At 46.6% G+C, this 17194-nt stretch overlaps 1 protein-coding gene across 1 annotated transcript; it reads left to right on the forward strand.

Annotated features, from left to right (window-relative positions):
* The first annotated feature begins 419 nt into the window (after positions 1-419).
* Positions 420-16975, forward strand: BLZF1 (basic leucine zipper nuclear factor 1). Its single transcript, XM_081199029.1, has 7 exons — positions 420-608; positions 3379-3441; positions 3979-4406; positions 12445-12644; positions 13974-14102; positions 14909-15131; positions 15749-16975. Exons 2-7 carry the CDS (start codon positions 3414-3416, stop codon positions 15932-15934), a joined length of 1194 nt encoding a protein of 397 aa, XP_081055155.1. The 5' UTR covers positions 420-608; positions 3379-3413; the 3' UTR covers positions 15935-16975.
* The last annotated feature ends 219 nt before the right edge of the window (positions 16976-17194 follow it).

Raw genomic sequence — 17194 nt, forward strand, 5'->3', positions numbered from 1 at the left:
ATGGGGGGAGGGGGGTAGAGAAATGTGGAATAGAATCATATAGCTGGAAGGGGTCCTTGGGGTCATCTAGTCCAACCCTCTGCGATGCAGGCATCTTAGCAGGCGGTGCCCCATCTAATTTGAAACCATACTGGACACTGCTTAGCTTTGCAAATGGGATTGAAGTTTATTGTTGCCTTTCTGCCAAGGAAATAAGTCTTGAGTTAGAAAAGAGAACAAACTCTTTGCTAGTACATTTATATTATATTATATTATATTATATTATATTATATTATATTATATTATATTATATTATATTATATTATATTATATTATATTATATTAATTATATATTATAGGCAGGGGAGAGGGATGTCACTCAAATCAACGGTACACTAAAACCCGGGGCTTCCCAACTGGTTTTGTTAGGGCGGCTCTCGCGTCGTGGGAAGGTCGTGGAGTTCGAAAGCAATCCGGAAGTTTACCTCTGTGCGCCAGTCTATTAGATATGCCTCTATACGCGGAAGTCAATAGAGCGGAGGTTGATTAGAGAAGGCGGACGAGTGAGAGATGGCGAGGGAGTGAGAGGGGCGAAAAGGGAAACTACTCGCAAGTAATCCGGGCCGCCGGTAAGTCGAGGGAGTGTTGTGCGGTGCGGGGGGCGGCCTGGGCGGCGGCGGGTGGGAGGAAACTATGCCTTTTCACGCGTTGTTGAATTCCCTCGTAGCGAAGCAACCTGCTGCTCACAGCTGTCAACTTTCAGATTTGAAAATAAGGGATCAGCAGCCTCGAAAATAAGGGATCAGCAGCCTACGGGATATCTAACAATGCGGGATAGCAGCGGGAAACGGCGCTGGAATAAGGGAATTTCCTGCAAAAAAGGGAAGGTTGACAGCTATGCTGCTGCTGCATTTCCCAAACTGCCCTTCCTGGGAAGTAGATCCCATCGAAAGTGTACTGCGGAGTAGCCAGAATCGTTTTTTTCTCATTCGGGCGTAGCACTATGCCACTGTGTATATTGCATAGCAGATGTTGGCAGAAGGTGGAAATACCGGGAGACTTCTGGGTGGGCTTGTTTTCTGTTTGTTTTTTGTTTCATAAAATGTATACACCTCTTGACAGTAAACAAGGGCGGGGAATCAAAGCAGTTTGCAAAAGATGAAATCAAGAGGGAGGGGGAATACCCTACTTTAAAAACATGCAAAAGTTAAAATACTCAAAACAGATTAAAATTACCTCATCTTTCCAAACATCTGGGTAGGCTTGTCTAAACAGGAATGTTTTTAGCAGGCATGGAAAAGATGGGTAAGGATTTCTGACTCCCAGCTGTTTTAACAGTGACAACTAAATGCCAAATTATGCTGCTGAAGTGGGGACTGGGAGAGACTTGAGAGCAGAGATCAGTGTGTGAGGACTGTGAGCTCACTTCAGTTCTAGTGCTCAAAACAAATTCACAGGGTCAGAATTTTTAATTTTGAAACACATGTCGTTTTCACCTGGCTCAACTTGGTGGAGGGTTTTTAGTAAAAGTGGATCCTGCAGGACTGACATCTGTCCTACCCAGTGAATTCAAATAGGACTAATTCACAGGTAAATGTGCATAGGAGTGTAGGCTTCCAGTGAGATGAGGCTGAAGGGATTTAAGATACAGTGGTACCTCGCAAGACGAATGCCTCGCAAGACGAAAAACGCGCAAGACGAAAGAGTTTTCCGTTTTTTGAGTCGTTCCGCAAGACGAATTTCCCTATGGGCTTGCTTTGCAAGATGAAACGTCTTGCGAGTTCTTGCGAGTTTGTTTCCTTTTTCTTAAAGCCGCTAAGCCGTTAATAGCCGCTAAGCTGTTAATAGCCGCTAAGCCGTTAATAGCTGCTAAGCCGCTAATAGCCATGCTTCGCAAGACGAAAAAACCGCAAGACGAAGAGACTCGCGGAACGGATTAATTTCGTCTTGCGAGGCACCACTGTACAAAGTGAAAATCTGACACACTTGCAGAATTTGTGGTAGGCACACAGCCTGTGGAAGAAGCATCATCCTATTGCCTCTTTGCAGGTAAAGAATTTTATCTCTAGTATAGGACACTACAACTTAGTTTCTGAGTTTCCAGTGCACAATTTCTGCCTCTTTGGGTTTGTCGGTTATTAACAGTGCCAAAACTGTAAGACTCTAGACAACAGCTTCAAGGGCCAGTTTCTGATGGGTGAAAAGACCTGTTATGAGCCAGGATGGTGAACAGAAGTAACTTGACTAGCCTGATTCTGAACATGTTTGTTCACATTAAACCCCCTCAGTTCAGTGAAAGTTGCTGCCTAAGTATGATTAGCGTTGGAGCCTTAGTCAACTTCCTGTTTCAAAATAATGGTCTCACTGTGTCTTAAGTTTTTGTGTCTCACCAATCTATGGTGTTGGGCCAATCCAGAGCTGGTGCAGTGTTTGAAAGGAACCTCTTCGTCTCTCTTGTACGTTTTGCCCAACTATGTGGGTAGTTTACCTTTTGCAGCTATGCAGGCCCTGGCTGAAACCCTGGAGATCCACAGCCAGTCACGGACAATATTGAGCTGCATGCTGGGCACAGAAGTGGCATTGATCCTATTCCTTCCCTGCTCCCAAACTTTTTTAAAAAAACCTTTGCTTACAGGGTGGTTCTCCTTCTGAAGTTGACCTAAATATGCATCTATATGTATAAATTAACATATTAACTTGTATGCATCCTGTATCCTTTTAAATGTGTTTTTCTTATTTTTATTATGTGTTTTGTGTTTTTATCTTTTTTATACTGTAAATCACCCTGATATCTATGTATGAAACACATTATTTTAAAAAAAATAAAAATAAAATTGTGTCATAAGCCTGATCCCCAAACCTTTGAAGAACCTAGCACCACCCCTGACTATAAGGACCAATAATCTAATTTGGTAGAAGGCAGTGGTTTCTAAGCTTCCCACACACAGGCCACTTGAAAATTGTTGAATGTCTTGGTAGTCCAGTTAATTGCTTTTCTGCTCTTTACAGCAACTGCAATGCATTGTGCTAGATAATTGCATTATTGTTGCTTTTTCATGTTTCTAATGCCCCCCCCCCCCCCGCTCATCACTTCTGGTCTGTCTCACTCACCAAGCAAACTGTTAGGTACTTAGAATAACAGCAGTCACTGTGTTGTTCACAGCCACAGAGGTTGTGGCCAAGCAATTCGTAAGGATCCTGAATTAACACAGCTAGGATATATATTTGCACCCTCATCGGTTACGTGTGCAGGAAGATTCTAAACAGTGCTTGCCTTTTTGGATTGGAGCAATATGGCTTGATAAAAGATGCACTACTGGTTTGGCATATTTCTCAGAAGAATTAGCAGCTAAAATATGCAACTGAGATTTTATGCATTTTTCTTTTTCCTCCGCTTAGTGTTTACCTGCTGTGTGTGAAGCTCCATCAACAAGATGACAACACTACAGAATACAGTAAACAGTAAGTGTTCATCCTTTTTAAAAACAAATGTTATGCTAAACTATGCATTCTACACGTATTTGTAAAGGAAAGACTTTGGTAAAACTATCTGTTTAGACCAAGAAGTAGGTTTTTGAGGGAGGCTAAATGTATGGTAATTGCAAAGTCTAATCATTTAGGATTTTTACTTAATATTTTTTATTGCCAAGTATATCAAATATACAAAACCTTTCTTAACAGATATTCAGACATCAATAAAAATAAATCTGCTATATTGTATCACGCTATCTGAGTGATAATCTGCTTCAAACTATAATTTTTTGGGGTGGTACTAAGTGTGTAAATATGGCCACTGTTAAAATCAACTAGCAAACAATTTCTTAAATTGGTCTTATGTCTAGTTATGCAATTTTCTTTTAAAAACTTGACTAACAGTGTTGCATGCATTGGAGGGGATGCAATGAAGAAACAGAAGCTTTTGGACGCAACCCAATGACAAGTACTTATCTCACTGAAATATCTTTTTTTGCATTAACTTTTCTGCTTTCTTTCTCCAAGCTTCAGCTGAATATGCCACCTCACCCATCCGTGGACCTGGGGATGGCATGGAAATGGAGCAACCACCCAAATCTGTTGAAGTAATCCAGCCCACAGCCAATCATGCCCATCGAAGCCCACACAAGAAAGCTCTTCCTTCACTAAGTCCTGGAGTTCTTCAACTAGGGAAGATAAAAGGGGATACGGCCGTGGAGATCGAAGCTGTGCGAATCCTGGTTCCCAAAGCTGCTATAAACCATGTAGTTCCTACCAAAAATGCAAAGATGCCCAAGTCTTCAGGACACCAAAGAGAAACCCTCACTCTGTTAGATGAAATTTCGGGTTCTAAAAAAGAGCTTAGAAGTGAAATAGCAAAGCTCAAGAACTCCGAAAGAAGATTGCTACAGGATAAGGAAGGCCTTTCAAATCAGCTCCATGTGCAAACAGAGGTGAGGAACCAAGAAGTGGATTTAATCCATTATACTTTTTTTCCTTTTAAAAGCTGCCCTGTACCAGTAGGGCTCCCAGTAGGGAACTGCAATATAACAATTATTCATATTGCATTCTGGGCGGTTCCCTCACTACAAGAAGCGAAGTTACAGGGAACCAGGCAGAGGGCCTTCTTGGTAGTGGCGCCTGCCCGGTAGAACGCCCTCCCATCAGATGTCAAAGAAATAAACAACTATCTGATGTTTAGAAGGGTTCATGGGAAGATAGAGGAAACCCCATTCAACAATACGGTCCCTATTTCTTCCATCCTAAATAGCACACTCTTATGGAAGCTTCCTCAGAAGTAAGTTCAGTTGTGTCCAATGGGATGTCCTTCCTAGTGTGTTTAGAGTTAGGCACGAGACATGAGTGTTTATTATAAGACAGTAGCTGATCAAGAGGTGACACTGATGGTATCTATTATAATTTAAAAGTCCATATCCGTATATGAGCGCTACACATTCAGTGTCTTGTTCAAGAGATTCATAGTTTAAGCACCAGCCCATAGGAAAGCAGTAGTTGTCTGCCAGCTCTGTGTCTGTTGGAATGTCAGTAAATGTATATGGGTTGGTTCAATAGTTAGGAGTGTTCGTCGTGTGGAGTTCCGATGCAGGTAAGGGTTCTTGGACAGTGTATGAGCTCACAACCACATATAAATTAGTCCTGAATGTATCATTGGGATTGTTGTGGCTGTGCTGACCATAAAGAAAAGGCGATAAAGTAGATGGGATATCTGTTTAGAACAGAAGAGGCATCTGCTGAATCAGGCAGTGGCCTATCTAGTCTTGCATCCTGTTGCCACAGTAGCCAACCAGAAGCCTATGGAAAGCCTGCAAGCAATTTTAATGGACAAGTTTCTATCACAGTAATTTTGGATGGTGGTGTTGAATTAATGCACATCAAATGAAAGACTAAATTGAGGGAAATGTATTGTTTTACCTTCTTTCAGCAGTTAGTAACATTTGTTCATCCTCATTGTTCTGCTCATGGATGTTAAGCGCCAATTCTTCTATATACTGTCTACTAAGTCTTTCCTTTCCTTCTACCCGCTATGAAAAAATGTCAGGAGTGCAGCTTTCAGATGGTTCACACACTCGTTGTTTAAGACCAAACTAGATGTGATACAAGATGAGGATTGCCCTTTTTTTTTTTAAGTTAACAGCACCCATGTGGAGACATAAGCAGGTCCTACCCACCCCAAGCAGCTATTTGTCCCACAGGGGAAAACATACAGAGACCATATGAGTAGCTAGCACATTTGAATACCTGAATTATTCCACATGATTTTGATCTTTTGGTGCTATGGAGACATGCAACTTTCATAGTTTCCAATGCTTTCTGGAAGCAAGGGTGTTACAGAGATCAATATGATCAGCTAATTGGGTGGCAACATGAAAGCTATTGGTCTCAACATGTTGAAGCTGCAAACTAACCCCTGAGATATGTATACAGTCATACCTCATGTTGCGTTAGGTTCACGTTGCATCTTTTCAGCTTGCGAACACAGCAAACCCGGAAGTGTATTGTCAGGGAACTGCCATCGGAGGAACGGGAGGTGGAAGGGCTCATAGAGGCTGGGAGGGAGTCAGCAGCGAAAGCAGGGACCAGCAGGGGGAGAGAGGGGTCTCTGGAGGAAGGTCTCATGAATGCGGAGAGAGACGCAGCAGCTAAAGCAGGAACTAGCAGGGAAGAGGGAGGGATCAGGGACACGTCCAGCGAGAACAGCGGGGAGGTGTCAGAAGCTCCCATAGGGAGACCCATTCTTCGCCGGAAGCTGCCACGTCGTGAGTCCAGAAGACGCGTTTCCGTTAAGGAGCTTCTATGCTGGAAGCGCTTCCGCAAACAACCACTGTCGGAATCTACAAGTGACTAGGGCAGACATGTTTGAGGAGCTCTGTCACACACAGAGGTTTGTGGAGTTGCACAAACTCTGAGGGACCACGATTTTACGCACAAGCAGCTAAATCATCCCATCACAGCATTCCGACAGTCTTTGTAAGCTGCCTGTGCAGGAGAAGGCATCATGAGCGACCCAGCCGGAGCCGGAGAGGCAGGAGTTGGAGCGGGTCCAAGCTTGGAAGATAGGTACCGAGCGTTGGAAATCCAATTGGCGCTGCAGACGGCTAGGCTTGAGGAGAGAAGGGCTCAGGATGCAGACAAGAAGGGGAGAGCCACCCAGTTCAACAGAAAGGTACCAGGATTGGTGCAGAAATTGGGGGGGGACCCCAAGGACTATCATGCCTTTAGAACAGAGATGCAATATGCCCTCAATGTGCAGTTTGATGAATTCCCTGACGAGGAATCGCGAGTGGCTTTTGTGATTGGGCATCTTGAAAAGGGGGCGATAGACTGGGTTAGGCCCCTGATGGCAACGCACAATGACGTCCTAAAGGACACCATGAAGTTCTTTCGTGCAATGGATCTCATGTTTTCCAGCGATATTGAGGAAGGAGTGGTGCGCAGACAGCTAATGGCTTGCAAGCAGGGAAGCCGATCTGTCCGTGAGTACTGGACTGAGTTCACTATGCTGGTTCACAGATTGGGGTGGGACTTATCGGCGGCACCCATTCAAATGCTATTTGAAGAAGGTCTGGCTTCGGCTGTGAAAGACGAACTGTCCCGGGGTCCTAGGGCGGATTCCATGGATCAGCTGACTAAATCTGCGCTGACCATAGGAGCGCGCCAGGAGGCGAGAGCTTTGGAGAGGCGGGAAGGGAAAGGGGAACGCTGGAAGGAGTTCCGCATTCCTGAGATTCCAGAGACAACTTTCCCGCCGGCAGAGCCGATGGAAATCGGAACAGCGCGCGCGCGCGCAGTTTCAAAGCCCAGTGAGGGGGCTAAGAAGGAGGGAAAAGGCGCCCGGAAATGCTATCTCTGCCAACAGCCAGGCCACTTTGCCAGAGTCTGCCCCCAGAGGAAGGAATGGCAAGGGATGGTGGGAGCTGTTGAGGGAAGAGAGCAGGGAGAACCGGAGCAGGTAAAAGCCAACGCCTGGTTGCCACAGTCGGGGCACAGCAGCCAGGCCAAAGAGCAGTGAAAGTGCCCATGCCAGAAGCTCCTCAACCTGCTCTAGTGATTGAAGTGTCGCTAGAGCTGCAAAATGGACACCCCCTAAAGATAAAGGCGCTGTTGGACTCAGGCAGCTCCTGCAATTTTATGAGCAAAGAGTTTGCTGCTGAACACCAGATACAGACGATCCCTTTAAGCAACCCCCTGCAGGTGACCACGATCGATGGCAGGGAGTTGTTGGGAGGAGGAGTCAGCTTGCAGACCGTCCCAATGATAATGAGGGTGGCAAGGCACACAGAACTGATAGCGTTTAATGTGGCCACCTTGGGAGGCGCTCCCATTATTTTGGGAATGAGCTGGCTAGCGCTACATGATCCGCTGGTGGGCTGGCATCAGAGAGTGGTTTCCTTTGGTTCAGCACATTGCTTAGAACACTGCAAAGGGGAAAAGGGTTCAGCAGGGGCCCAAGCCACCCTAGCAGGGACAGAAGTAATGGAGAAGGTGAAGGTACCACCACAATACGCAGATCTCAGCGACGTGTTCAGCGAGAAGGAAGCTGACCAACTACCCCCGCATAGGCCCTTTGACTGTCAGATCAATTTACTCCCTGGAGCACAGCTTCCTGTAGGCAAGTTGTATGCCATGTCAGACAGAGAAATGCAGGAGCTGCGAGAGTTCATTGACAAGAACCTGAAGAGAGGCTTCATCAGAGAGTCCAAGGCAGCGGGGGGTAGCCCAGTGTTTTTTGTGGATAAAAAGAACACGGACAAGCCGAGACTTGTGTGTGACTTCAGGGGGTTAAATGCAGTGACAGAACCAGTGGCTTTCCCTATGCCCAGGATTGATGACATTTTGACCAGGGTGCGGAAGGGAAAGATTTTTACAAAGCTGGATCTAAGGGGGGCGTACAACCTGATACGTATAAGGAAAGGGGATGAATGGAAAACCACCATGTTCACCCCTTTGGGGGCATTTGAATATCTCGTTATGCCATTTGGATTACAAGCAGGCTCAGCGTGCTTCCAATCGTTTATGAACCACGTACTGGGGCCTTTGCTTTACAAGAATTACGTGGCCTTCCTAGATGACGTGTTGGTGTATTCGGAGAATGAGGAGCAGCATGTGAGAGACGTCAGAGAAGTGTTGAGCAGGCTGCAAGCCAACAGGCTGTGGGTGAAACTGGAGAAGTGTCAGTTTCATACCAAGGAGGTGGAATTCCTGGGGTACCGCCTGTCAGACAAGGGATTGGCCATGGATCCCGGCAAGGTCCAGGCAGTGCTGGAATGGAAAACACCCAAAACCAAGAAGGATGTGCAGAGGTTCCTAGGGTTTGGAAACTTTTATCGTAAGTTCATCCGAAACTTTGCACACCTGACGGCGCCCATTACGGACTGTCTCAGCAGTAAGAAGAAATTTGTTTGGACTGCGGAGGCGGAGCGAGCGTTTGAGGAACTGAAAAGGGCCTTCGCCTCTGAAGAACAACTTCTGCATGTGGATTTACAAAAAAAGCTGAGGGTCGAAACAGATGCATCTGACAGGGCCATAGGGGCGGTGCTTCTTCTTCTGCAGCCAGGGAAGGAGGAGTCAGAGTGGCGACCGTGTGCCTTCTTTTCGCGAAAGCTGAACAAATCCGAGAGGAACTACACGGTGTACGACCGGGAACTTCTTGCTATTCATGAGGCTTTCCGGAGATGGAGGCACCTGCTAATTGGTGCACAACATAAGGTGCAAGTGTGCACGGACCATAAGAACCTAGAGTATTGGAGAACTGCGCGAGTGCTCAACCAACGGCAGTTGAGATGGGCCCAGGAGTTCTCCAAATTTAACTTTGAGATTTGTTACGTGCCAGGACCAGAGAACGTTAGGGCGGACGCTCTCTCACGCAAACCTGAATATTTGGAGGGGGAGGGAGCACCCGAAGAAACCCATGTCATTCCAGAGGACCGCTGGGTGTGTGGGGCGGCATTGGTGGGGCAAAGGGAACTGGTAGAGGGAACGGTGCATGATGAATACGCCCAGGACAAACTCAGGGGTCTCAGGAGGGAGGGAGACAAACCCGGGGGTTTTGAGGAGAGAAACGGGGCGTTGTATTACAAGGGAGCGTTCCAGCTGCAGAACAGTTCGTAGAAGAAATGGAAGCGATCCATCGCCAGCTCCAACTTAACTTAAACAGGGCCAAGGAGGAATATAAGAGGCAGGCAGACAAAAACAGAAGAGAAGGTGAAACCATTAGGGTGGGGAATCAGGTGTGGCTGTCAACCCAAGGGTTACCATTCAAAGGGGGTTGTAAGAAGTTAAGACCCAAAAGACTGGGCCCATTTGAAGTCACGCAGCAGGTCAACCCAGTGGCTTTCAGACTCCGGTTACCGAACCACATGAAGCTGCACCCAGTTTTCCACAGGTCGTTGCTGTCACCGTATAAAGGGGACAGAGAAGGGAGGGTCACTAGGGGGCCAGCAATGGAGGAGAAGGAACACAGCTACCATGTAGCGGAGATTCTCGATTCCAGGTGGAAGGGAGATCAAGTAGAGTATTTGGTAATGTGGGAAGGGGAACCGGAGTCGGAAAACACCTGGGTCATGGCAGAGGAGGTAGATGACGAGGTTTTAATAGAAACTTTTCATCAGAGGTTCCCACGTAAACCTCAGCCAGTGGCGAGGTTCCGGAGGGAATACTTTGCCACCACCGACGAAGAAGAAGAGTTGGAGGGGTTCCCTGATTCCGAGGAGGAGGAGGATTCAGCGAGCCGGAACGAAGACCGATGGAGGGAAATGTTCGAGACGTCTGAAGATGAAGAGGATTCTTTTCGGGGTTTTATCTCCTCACCGCCCAGAGGAGAGAGAATGGGCGGGGGGGAAGGGGGCCCTGGAGGGGAGGTGGATGTCAGGGAACTGCCATCGGAGGAACGGGAGGTGGAAGGGCTCATAGAGGCTGGGAGGGAGTCAGCAGCGAAAGCAGGGACCAGCAGGGGGAGAGAGGGGTCTCTGGAGGAAGGTCTCATGAATGCGGAGAGAGACGCAGCAGCTAAAGCAGGAACTAGCAGGGAAGAGGGAGGGATCAGGGACACGTCCAGCGAGAACAGCGGGGAGGTGTCAGAAGCTCCCATAGGGAGACCCATTCTTCGCCGGAAGCTGCCACGTCGTGAGTCCAGAAGACGCGTTTCCGTTAAGGAGCTTCTATGCTGGAAGCGCTTCCGCAAACAACCACTGTCGGAATCTACAAGTGACTAGGGCAGACATGTTTGAGGAGCTCTGTCACACACAGAGGTTTGTGGAGTTGCACAAACTCTGAGGGACCACGATTTTACGCACAAGCAGCTAAATCATCCCATCACATGTATACTTCTGGGTTTCACCACACGCAAATGTGCAGAAGCGTTCTGCGCACTTCACACATGCGCAGAAGCGCTTTACCGCGCTCCGCACTTGCGCAGAAGCGCCGCTTTAGTTGCGGACTTTTTGGGGTGCGAACACCACCCCGGAACAGATCGTGTCCACAATTAGAGGTAGCACTGTATATATTTATCTTTTAGCAAATTGCGCCTTAGTATTTGTTACTTTAAGTAGCTACAGTTGTATCAAATATCTTAGCATACAGTATTAGTGTGCTTACGGTTTGGGTTTCCAGGCATCTTGTTTAAGGATACACATCTGTCTCTTAGTGATGTGTCCTATATATATTTACTATGAAAGTCTGAATAATACAGTGGTGCCCCGCAAGACGAATGCCTCGCGAGACGAAAAACTCACAAAACGAAAGGTTTTTTCGTTTTCGAGTTGCCTCGCAAGACGAATTTCCCTATGGGCTTGCTTCGCAAAACGAAGCTTGCCCCGGGGACAGCGGGTCTTCTCTTTTGAAGCAAGGGGCGGCGGGGAGAAGCGATCTTCTCCCCGCAGCCCCAGGTCCGGGGACAGCGGGAAGCGCTTCCCGCTGCCCCCGGACCTCTTTTGAAGCAAGGGGCTCTGGGGAGATCGCTTCTCCCCACCGCCCCTTGCTTCAAAAGAGGTCCGGGGGCAGCGGGAAGCACTTCCCGCTGTCCCCGGACCTGGGGCTCCGGGGAGAAGATCGCTTCTCCCCGCCGCCCCTTGCTTCAAAAGAGGTCCGGGGGCAGCGGGAAGCGCTTCCCGCTGCCCCCGGACCTCTTTTGAAGCAAGGGGCTGCGGGGAGATCGCTTCTCCCGGTGCTCCGAAGCGGGGCGGGGGGGCGGGAACACCTTCCCCCACCGCCCGGCTTCGGAACGGTGCTCCGAAGCGGGGCGGGGGGGCGGGAACACCTTCCCCCACCGCTTCGGAACGGTGCTCCGAAGCGGGGCGGGGGGAGGGAACACCTTCCCCCACCGCCCCGCTTCGGAACGGTGCTCCAAAGCGGGGCGGGGGGGAGGGAACACCTTCCCCCACCGCCCCGCTTCGGAACGGTGCTCCGAAGCGCGGCGGGGGGCGGGAACACCTTCCGAAGGCTGGCGGGGGGCAAAAGTCTTTGTCCCCCCTGCCTGCCTTCCCAGGGGCTTTTAAATCGCCCCGGACAGCGGAGAAGTCCTCCGCTGTCCCAGGGCGATTTTAAAATGCCGCCCGCCAGCATTTTAAGATCGCCCGGACAGCGGAGAAGTCCTCCGCTGTCCCGGGGTTTTTTAAAATGCTGGGGGTGGGAAGAAAAGCCCTTGTCCCCCCCCCCCAGCCTTCAGAAGAGGTCCGGGGACAGACTGTCCCCGGACCTGGTCTGAAGGCGGTTTCCCTAGGAACGCATTAATTGATTTTCAATGCATTCCTATGGGAAACCGTGCATCGCAAGACGAAAAACTCGCAAGACGAAGAGACTTGCGGAACGAATTAATTTCGTCTTGCGAGGCACCACTGTATATGAAAGTCTGCTAAGCTTGGAAGGGGAGCCTTCTAGCATCTTGTACTTGATAGCTTCAATATTAACCAGGGGTAGCTTGATCATATTCCTTGTTGACACATGATGAATGGTTAAATAATTGTCTTGTCTTAGGTCAATCGGGAGTTGAAGAAGTTACTTGTTGCTTCTGTGGGGGATGACCTGCAGTATCACTTTGAACGCATGGCACGTGAAAAAAATCAACTGATCCTTGAAAATGAGGCCCTAGGGCGAAATGTGTCTCAATTATCTGAGCAATTGGAGCGGATGTCTATACAGTGTGATGTTTGGAGGAGCAAATTCCTAGCAAGCAGGTATTGTGCCTCAATGCAACTTTATAAAGGCTGTCTTGATACATTAGCTGTGGGGAACCTTTGGCCCACCAGATGTTGCTGAACTACAACTGGTAATCTGCACCTTGAGTGGAAGTTCTGGAGTTGAACATAAATCCATTCTTGGCCCCTAGAGGACATGCAAGGATCCCATGTGTGGGATACAGGAAAGCTATTTTTGGGGGGATTGATGGCTGTTTAAGATTAAGATAGATCCTTGGGTGCTAAGGGCCAAAAGACAGTTGAGGGTAAGGAAAGCCTTGTCAAACTCCTCGTGTCTTATTCACAACAACCTAGACCTGAGCAGTGGCATAGCAGTACAGTTGGAGATGCCACTGATGAGGTGGAAGAAGGCTGGAAGTGCTGGGCTTTCTGAGGACTGCTGCTCCTGTGCTGCATATAACTTTGAATAGTATAACTGGGGGCCTCATAGACTTAGCCCATCTTGCTGACTCCGAGCTGCTTCCCTCTTAGGCTTGCATATGAGATTGAATAGAGAGTACAGTCGGTTTCTATGCAGCAGATCCACAATTCCTCTTTCCTTGCAGGCCAAGTATCAGCCTTCCATTCCCAGATGTAACTTGCTTTACTCTTCTAAATACCATAAAAAGATACACAAGCCTAACAGTGTTTTTCAGTTAGCTCTTGATCAGTAGCACCACCACAGCCCCAAAGATAAAAGGCAGTTTAGAAGTTTGGTTCCCGAAGAAGTAGCCGGCCAGAATTACCCCTCCTCCTTGCTGCTGTTTTGCACCTTGCTGGATAAGTCCATGCACAATAGGAAAGTAAATAAGGTGCATTGGATAAGGTGTTCAGGTGTCAGTGCAGCAAATTTACGTTCTCAGGGTGACTGACTCAAAGTTGCCTTCTTTCAGTCTAATTCATATCCTAGCCTGATCGCTCCTATGGAAGACGTTTCCAGCAGAGATTTGACAGGCATCCTTGCTTTTGACTTTTTATGTCAGCAGGCCTATGTGGCTGTTCAAAATTTTCTGTATTGCTTAAAAAAATTGTTTTATGTTGTTGCACAGTGCCCTGCTGGTTTGCAAAAAAATGGTTACTTTAAATTATAAATAAATACCTTGCAGTATTTTCCCAAGTGGGGAGCAGGCTAAGAGTGTCACAACAACATAACGTACTTCGGATCAACAAGCTGATTTCTTCTTATTTTTCAGTTATAGCCATTCAGGGTGCATCCTGTAGGCATTACCACTTCATGTGTAAAGTTATCTGCTAATGTAACACGAATTAGGATTTTAAGTAGATAAATTCTTTTACCTGTCTGAGCCACATTTGGGATTTCTTCTACAGAGTGATGACTGATGAGCTGACTAATTCCAGAGCAGTTCTCCAGCGTCAAACCAGAGATGCACAGAGTGCAATTCAGGATCTGTTAAGTGAACGTGACCAGTTTCGCCAAGAAATGATTGCTGCACAGAAGTATGAACATTTGGTTCCCCCCCCCCAACTTCTAACAGCTCCTTCCCCATTTGCACCTGAGGGTCCTTCATATCCATATTTGTGGGTTGGGGTAGGGAACAGCATTCTTACGTCTCCTTAACAATTAACAGATTTATCGTTGCATACCATTTCATGTATGGGACGCAGGTGGCGCTGTGGGTAAAACTACAGCGCCTAGGACTTGCCGATCGCATGGTCGGCGGTTCAAATCCCTGCTGCGGGGTGCGCTCCCGCTGCTCAGTACCAGCGCCTGCCAACATAGCAGTTCAAAAGCACCCCCGGGTGCAAGTAGATAAATAGAGACCGCTTACTAGCGGGAAGGTAAACAGCGTTTCCGTGTGCGGCTCTGGCTCACCAGAGTAGCTTCGTCACGCTGGCCACGTGACCCGGAAGTGTCTGCGGACAACGCTGGCTCCCGGCCTCTAGAGTGAGATGAGCGCACAACCCTAGAGTCTGTCAAGACTGGCCCGTGCGGGCAGGGGTACCTATACCTTTACCTTTACCATTTCATGGCTTGGGATTCTTCTAACACACATTGTCATAGCCTCTGCTTCAGGAAGGGACTCTGGAGGTGCTCAAGGTCTCCCCAGTCCTTCATGCAAGATTTCCAATCAAAAACCTTGTCCAGAAACTGTATGATGTTCCTTTTAGCATCAAGATTGTATCTGGTGGTTTCTGCATTTGAATGCTGTCTCCCACCTTCCTTCCTTACCCTGCGAAATCTTTTCACAGTGGTCTAGAATGTTAGTCACCAAAATAAACTATTATCTTTATTTTCTATACAGATTGCTGGAGGAGCTGCTGGTTTCTCTTCAATGGGGAAGGCAGCAAACCTATTATCCTAGCGCACAGCCTCATAGTACAGCAGAATTAGCAGCTGTCAACCACAAGCTAGCTAGAGCAGTGACCTCACACCTGCTTGGAAAGACTGACAGCACTAACAGTCCAAAAAAGGGCTCTTCGCCGACAGAACTCTGCAACACACCTGCTGAGAAAATGGCTGAAATGGTAAAAACCCTTTCATTTTGACCTCACAATTTACCTTTTTTTAAAAAAAATTATTTTTATTAAAGATTTCTCAATTTTCTCTTTTGAGCATTAAGATTATGCTGTTTCAATGTCATCTTCTGAAAACACAAAGCATTATCTTCTTTATTGTATCAACTGGTGCTACATTACTGAGCCTTTAACCCTATCCCAACAGGTCTATCATACTCTGAATACAAAATTGTATAGTCACAAACTAAAGAAATCCCAGCTTACATTTAGTGAAAGATGGGGACAGTTGCCCTGGCCCTGAACAGCTTGAGCTGTGCAGTATATTAGAATGCAGGACTTCTACCCATGCAGAAGAAACTGCATCTGAAGACGCTGGGGCAGCTGGAGCAGTTCTGCCACCAGTCATGATTCCTGATTGCTGGAGTTTCCATACCTGTTGCTCAACATGCAGCAGTTCTCCCCCAGCCCAGAACAGTGTTGTTGATAAAAACATTGCCCCATCCTACCTTTACTGTTGTGAATGAAGTGAGTAAGGGTTTGCTTAATAGTAAGGAGTTCAGAAGCTCATCATGTAAAATGCACTGCTCCAGGACTTTCACCATAACATAATGATTATTTCCTTGCAGGTTCTGAGAATGCTGGATCCCGGCACTTGTACAGAAGCATCTCCAGAACTTCCTTTTTCTGAGCCTTCACCATCCTCTTTCCTTTCCCCAAGGAAGAATATTGGACGGTTTCACCCATACACTAGATATGAGAACATAACTTTCAACTGCTGCAATCACTGCCAGGGAGAATTGATAGCGCTTTAAAAAAAAAAAAGACACTATGCCTAATAGCCAGAGATGTTGTCTCTGAATATGCTAACTCTCTTAGTGATCAGTATTCACTTTTCTATGCTTTTTTCAGATAGGTGGGCTTGTGCTAGAAATATACTTGTCACACAGCTTTCAGACCTCTAAGAGTTCTTTTATCAAACTTTTTTTTATCAGGCTGGGATCATAATGCAATAAGAGCAACACAAGCTGTTCTCCAAGGCAAATAAGAAAGTGTTAGAACAGTGTGTGCATAGGCCCTTAAATAGAATTCACAGGCAAACTTTTTTTTCAAGAGAAGGCTGAAGGGGAGTATTACAGAAACCCTACCAGCATTTGGATTTTATTTCTGTGAAGAAGTTCAGATAACTAGTTTAAGTATTTATTTTAATTTAGAATGATAGTGAGTGCTGTGCTTCAGTATCTTTTAGAACCTGTTTCTAGCGCTATTATAGCAGTTGTTACATAGCAGGTGAAAATGTGAGAGCTCAGCATTCTTACTATGATAGAAACTGATCTTGAATGAATTTGGTTATTGATTGAGGCAAAATGAATTCTGGCATGCACAAAAATTGAAGCCAAAGAGTAGCAACAAGCTTCTAGGTCAAACTATTGGAGGTGATTCTCAGTGGATTATGTATCTCTACTGAACCAGCTTTTACAGCCTATAAGTATTCCTGGTGGACCTTATATAAGGACATATTTCATTGGTGCTATTAAATGTGACAGAACTGCTCTTCTACCTGTACTTTTAGGGAAATAAGCCTTGAGGATTCTTTTCTCATCTTTTAATTTGGAAATAGGTAAAAAGGGTCTACTGCTATATATAAAGGAAGAGGCTTTTCCTTTCATTTCTGGGACAATCACAAAAAATTTCTACCGTTTTCGTATTACACTGAAATACTAAGCAGATGTACCTGCTCTGTGTCTGCATGCAACAACCTATGTTTGGTTAATGGAATGTATGGATTGAGACATGCCGCAGTTTTGGCCTACTCTGATCTTGACAATTTTACAATAAATGTTAGCTGCATATTTTGCAGGGAGAATTTTCTACCTCTTCCAAAGCTGGTATATGTGAACAACCTTTGCTAAGTAACTTGACAGTTAAAAATAATGCATGATTATGTGTGCTGTTTTTGCAATAGTAAACAAATGTTTATCATCAAATGTGTACTGTATGGGTGAGAACAAATTGACAAAAACATAAGAATAATGTCGGACAATATCAGAGCACCTTGCACTTTACTAGTTGTG

Source organism: Podarcis bocagei, assembly GCF_964188305.1.
Source record: "Podarcis bocagei genome assembly, chromosome: 6".
Classification (NCBI taxonomy): domain Eukaryota; kingdom Metazoa; phylum Chordata; class Lepidosauria; order Squamata; family Lacertidae; genus Podarcis; species Podarcis bocagei.

Excerpts from the sequence above, each read along its gene's own strand:
- BLZF1 (XM_081199029.1), top strand. The coding sequence starts at position 3,414 with ATGACAACACTACAGAATACAGTAAACA. Across the intron at positions 3,442-3,978 it reads ACTACAGAATACAGTAAACA|CTTCAGCTGAATATGCCACC; the intron begins GTAAGTGTTCAT and ends TCTTTCTCCAAG. Across the intron at positions 14,103-14,908 it reads GAAATGATTGCTGCACAGAA|ATTGCTGGAGGAGCTGCTGG; the intron begins GTATGAACATTT and ends TTTTCTATACAG.